Genomic DNA, 6188 nt, shown 5'->3' with positions numbered 1-6188 from the left:
CTGTGACTATGGTGTCAGATGTGACTATGGTGTCAGATGTGACTCTTGTGTCAGATCTGAATCTGAGTCAGATGTGACTGCGGTGTCAGATCTGAATCTGATTCAGATGTGACTTCGGTGTCAGATGTGACTGCGGTGTCAGATCTGAATCTGAGTCAGATGTGACTTCGGTGTCAGATGTGACTGCGGTGTCAGATGTGACTCCGGTGTCAGATGTGACTTCGGTTTCAGATGTCTTCGATGTCAGATGTGACTGCGGTGTCAGATCTGAATCTGAGTCAGATGTGACTTCGGTGTCAGATGTGACTGTGGTGTCAGATGTGACTGCGGTGTCAGATCTGAATCTGAGTCAGATGTGACTTCGGTGTCAGATGTGACTGCGGTGTCAGATGTGAATCTGAGTCAGATCTGAATCTGAGTCAGATGTGACTTCGGTGTCAGATGTGACTGCGGTGTCAGATGTGACTCCGGTGTCAGATGTGACTTCGGTGTCAGATGTGACTGCGGTGTCAGATCTGAATCTGAGTCAGATGTGACTTCGGTGTCAGATGTGACTTTGGTGTCAGATGTGACTGTGGTGTCAGATGTGACTGTGGTGTCAGATCTGAATCTGAGTCAGATGTGACTCCGGTATCAGATGTGACTTTGGTGTCAGATGTGACTGTGGTGTCAGATGTGACTGTGGTGTCAGATCTGAATCTGAGTCAGATGTGACTTCGGTGTCAGATGTGACTGTGGTGTCAGATGTTACTGTGGTGTCAGATCTGAATCTGAGTCAGATGTGACTTCGGTGTCAGATGTGACTGCGGTGTCAGATCTGAATCTGAGTCAGATGTGACTTCGGTGTCAGATGTGACTGCGGTGTCAGATCTGAATCTGAGTCAGATGTGACTTCGGTGTCAGATGTGACTGCGGTGTCAGATCTGAATCTGAGTCAGATGTGACTTCGGTGTCAGATGTGACTGCGGTGTCAGATGTGACTCCGGTGTCAGATGTGACTTTGGTGTCAGATGTGACAGTGGTGTCAGATGTGACTGTGGTGTCAGATCTGAATCTGAGTCAGATGTGACTTCGGTGTCAGATGTGACTGTGGTGTCAAATGTGACTGTGTTGTCAGATCTGAATCTGAGTCAGATGTGACTTCGGTGTCAGATGTGACTGCGGTGTCAGATCTGAATCTGAGTCAGATGTGACTTCGGTGTCAGATGTGACTGCGGTGTCAGATGTGACTTTGGTGTCAGATGTGACTGTGGTGTCAGATGTGACTGTGGTGTCAGATCTGAATCTGAGTCAGATCTGACTACGGTGCAGAGCTGACTATGGTGTCAGATGTGACTCTGGTGTCAGATGTGACTGCGGTGTCAGATCTTAATCTGAGTCAGCGCGAGCGTGTATTATAGCCATAACTAACATCTAACTATAACCAGTCATTACCATTACTAACCTTCTTAATTAACCCTACATGACAATATATAAATTATGTATATTTGACCAGTTTTTAAATTTATATATGTTACTATATAGACGCTACAATTATACAAAGTAATGGTTTTCAACCTATTTAAGGCATTCTAGTTTTTTTTCTGAAAATGCTTTCTAGCATTCTTAACTGGTTTTTTATTTGATTTTAAACTATATAGTATTAAAACAATACATAAATACTATCATATTTGTATATCTCATATTTTCACATCAATTTGTTAAAATACAGTATATTTTAACTATTTTTTTATTTCTACAATTTTACATAAAATTTCAAATTCCAAATATTTATATTTGATATTAAAAATAAATCGATAGTTATTTTCTATAACATTTATATTATTAAATTTTTTTTATTTATTAAATTTCTCACAGTTTATATAATTTTATATTAAATTTAATATTTTATGAAAAGTATTATTTTAAATACTGGTATGTATATATTTATATTTAGAATAATATTTATTTTAATTTTCAGTTTATTTAATTAATTTCTTATTTTATTTTAATTTTATATATTAAAATTATTTACTTACTATTTTTTCAATACTATCAATATTATTATTTTAAAATATTAGATTACAATATATAAATTTTTTATTATCAATTTTATTTTAATTAGAATAATTATTTGTTAAATTCATATTTATTTTATTTTTTTATCTTTCATAAACTATAATATGTCAAAAAATTTATTTAGTCATATAGTATTAGTAATTATTAACAATAATATCTGTATTACTATTTACATATAAATTATATGATATAATATATTACTGTATTTCATTTTAAAGCAATACAAAAAAAATCAAGTATAATATATTAATTTTAACTATTTAATAATTAATTAATTATATTTAATCTATAAATTTTATTAAAATATATTTAATATCTAAATATTTATGTTTGTAATAATTACATATTTAAACGATTTTCTAAAAATATTACTTTACTTTTATAAACAATAGATTTTTTTTATTAGACATATAATAATAAGTGACTAATAATATTGTCATAAGTTATTAGATATTTGTTTGTTAAGTCAAACAAATAGTTGAAAATTTATTGCTGATATTAACCATAGAAACAATTGGTGATAATATGGTTGTCCCACACATTTCAATACTTATTCATCATATAATATATACATAATATTGTTCTCAATATTAGAGATAAGGAGAAAAAAAGAGACGAGAAAAACGGTTTGTCAAACAAATTGATTACTCATTTATTTAACGAAGAAATCAATTTTTTTTCTATTATTATATATATATTTCTAAAAAAATTATAATACATTTAATTCAAATTGACTAATAATTAATTTATTAATTGTGTGGTGAATATAAAAAGTTTAACATTATTTATAAAACATTGATTCAATCATTTACTGTAATAAATATTACTAATAATACTACAGTATTATAGTTAATGTAATTAATTAAAAAAACAAAAAACTAGTCATTTTGTTGGACATATATATATATCAAACACACAATGAGACTAATTTTGTTGACAACTACTGTCGTCTTAATGGTAGCAAAGTTGGTGTCAATGATGTCGGTTGAGGTGCCGTCAGCTCCGGAGATACTATCGATGGGTTGTCATCGGCGATCAACTAGACTTACGTGGACATCAACCGGACAGTCGCCGGTCAAAGAGTTTCGTATACAGTATATGACCAGTTGGTCACCAAACGAATGGATCAATTATCCATTTTTGCATCCCATTCATGACGACAATGTGCCACTCATATTGAATCCGTGGACTAATTACACGTTTCGGGTCATTGCCGTCAACAATGCCGGCGCCAGCAATGCTTCGCTACCATCCGATTGGTGTCAGACTGAGGAAGACGTGCCGCACAAGAATCCCGACAATGTGTACGGCAGAGGTAATGGACCGAAAAATTTGGTCATTTCGTGGACACCAATGCCGCCCAGAGAACAGAACGCTCCGGGATTTTTCTATACAGTCTATTATAAACAGGATGACATGCCTACAGCCGACTGGCACATCAAACACGTACTAGACTGGCAACAAAGTCGACTGATCGTTGAAAATCTACCAAAACTCAGGCCATACCGGATCAAAGTCGAGGCGTATAACAGTCTTGGAAAAGCAACACAAGAGGCCCGAGAAGTGATCGGCTATTCCGACGAAGATATGCCATCTGAGGCGCCCAAAGACTTACGGCTCGTCGATATTATTGACGGCCGAAGTGCTCACATGAGTTGGCAACCGGTCCCACCCCTCACACTCAACGGCCATTTCAAAGGTCAGTTAGTTTTATCATTTTATTCATTTTACAATATTATTTACACTAAATCTTCAAACTATTATGATTTATTATGATATACTTTATTATAATATATAAGATATTAAAACTTATATATATATATATATTAGATGTAAATCAAATTAATAATAATAATAATAATAAGTGCTCAAAATTGTTAGGTTATTGATATTTGCATTTATGGGAGAGAGAGAAAGAGAGAGAAAGAGAGAGAGAAAGAGAGAGAGAGAGAGAGAGAGAGAGAGAGAAAGAGAGAAATAATAGAGATATCATTTTATTGATTTATTATATAAATAGAGTTTTGTTTGTTTTTTATTTTATTGAACATTTTTATAACAACAATTTATATTTGTGTTTTTTATCGATCAAATAAAATATTTTTCGTTGAAATTTAAAATATTTGATATATTAATATATTTTAAACTTTTTAAAATAAAACATACAAATACAGTACAAAAAATAGTTGTTTGTTTTTATCAAATTAGTGCTGAAATCAATTCATTGCTATTATACTGTATATCACCGGAACAAACAATAAATAATTTATTATTTTCTGATAAACTAATCATAGTTTCAATGTTTAATAGACATACTTTAATTTTTTTACTATGAAATTATTAGAATATTTCTATATTATTATTATTACTAATTTATTAATTAGAGATTTTTAATGCTATCATTATAAAGCTGTAGTAACTGTTAATATTAATATTTTTCTGTAATTATATAACAATATCAGTACCGATAATCATAATTTTGTTATTTTTTATTTACTGTATCTATTCATAGAGAAAAATAATATACAATGTAGTTAATTTGTAATAATAAATAATTATTATTAACAATTTAATCTAAAAAAAATTATGCCAACTTTTATGATGGTAAAACAAATTATATAATAATAAATAGTATAAAATTTATTATTATTTTTCATAATTATCAATATTTACTAATATATTGTATTATATGTATTGATTATATTTGTAAATATAACTTTTAGACTTAACAAATTTATAATAATCTTTAATACAATATGAATAAATACAAAAATAATATGAAATAAATTATCTATAAATATAAAAATATAAATAACAATTATTGTTAAACAAATACAGGTTATAAACTTCAAGTTTGGACAGACAGCTATGAAAACAGAAGTGAACAGATAGTGTCGGCAAATACTACAAAAGCATTGATCACTATCTTTAAGCCGGCCGTCAATAATACAGTTCAAGTGCAGGCATTTAACGGTGCTTTTGATGGACCCGTTTCTAACAATATAACCGTTTCGATGCCGGTTGATGTATATCCCGATACACCGGCATTCATGTGGACAAGACATACGGATCGCCACAATCGGGCAGTGATTCGCATTACTTATGAACCAAACTGGACTAATGACAATCCGGGACGTCTTATATATATTGAGTATCGAAGGAAAGGGATCGACTCGATAGATGAATGGACAAACACTGTGCCGGAAGGTATGGATGAGTCCAACCAACACATCGATTTAGTGGACTTGGAGTTTGACAAGTTCTACGAGATCCGAGTGGTCGCCCAATCGGGTGAACTCAAGTCTAGCAGCAATATATCGACAATAGACACGGGTTTAAATAAATGGCCAAAACCTACCACTACTACGACACGGGAACCGCCGCCAACATATGCACCTTATGTACCGCCAGCTATTGTACCATCAGATGACAGTAATCGACAGGAGGGCAAAACTAGAGGTCAGGACAACGACAACGACAACAGGTCACCGATAGCTGATGAAGATAACGGTGCGGATGACAGTTCATCAAAGACACCGTGGATTGTGGCACTGGTTGTTGTCCTATTATTCATTGCCGTCTTTGTCACTGGTTTTATATATCTAAAGAAAAGACACACATCGTCGGCGTCTGAGTCCAACAACAAGAAGACTGGTCGCAACAAAGTCAGCGATAAAATCAGATCCGTTTCAATGACAGCCAATCCCAATGAAATCAATAGTTTAGTAATCAATGTCGACAATCAACGAAACAATACTGCGGCGGCAAATGGCAGTCTCGGTCACGACGAAGGCGATGACAACGATGATGACGACAACGACAACAATGGCAACGATGATGACCGACACCGACAGGTATATAACGGTACCACCGAAAGTCGTCATTAAGTTTTTTTTAAAACTGTATTTAAGTCTATTATTTTTAACATTTTCATTATCATTGAGTGTCCGTATGTTTGTATCCATTGTTTAAAAAAAATAATATTAATATTATTATAAATGATAGCTAACTTTTATGGCATTTTAATTATTATAATTAATTTTTTTAATGATAAAATTACTACAGTATTTAATGTAATTTATAAATCTCATCAAGTATTTCAGTAATGTTTTTTAAAAACAAAACAAAAAATC

General features: G+C 32.4%; 1 protein-coding gene across 1 annotated transcript; it reads left to right on the top strand.

The window, feature by feature from the left end:
* Positions 1–2902: 2902 nt before the first annotated feature.
* Positions 2903–6056, top strand: LOC128957088 (neuroglian-like). The gene is made up of 2 exons (XM_054302804.1): positions 2903–3757; positions 4894–6056. Exons 1-2 carry the CDS (start codon positions 2977–2979, stop codon positions 5940–5942), a joined length of 1830 nt encoding a protein of 609 aa, XP_054158779.1. The 5' UTR covers positions 2903–2976; the 3' UTR covers positions 5943–6056.
* The last annotated feature ends 132 nt before the right edge of the window (positions 6057–6188 follow it).

This window comes from Oppia nitens, unplaced genomic scaffold, assembly GCF_028296485.1.
Source record: "Oppia nitens isolate AA-2021 unplaced genomic scaffold, nextdenovo-longstitch-racon4-pilon3 scaffold36_pilon_pilon_pilon, whole genome shotgun sequence".
Taxonomy (NCBI): Eukaryota; Metazoa; Arthropoda; class Arachnida; order Sarcoptiformes; family Oppiidae; genus Oppia; species Oppia nitens.
This window is presented reverse-complemented; position numbering and strand designations above follow the sequence as displayed.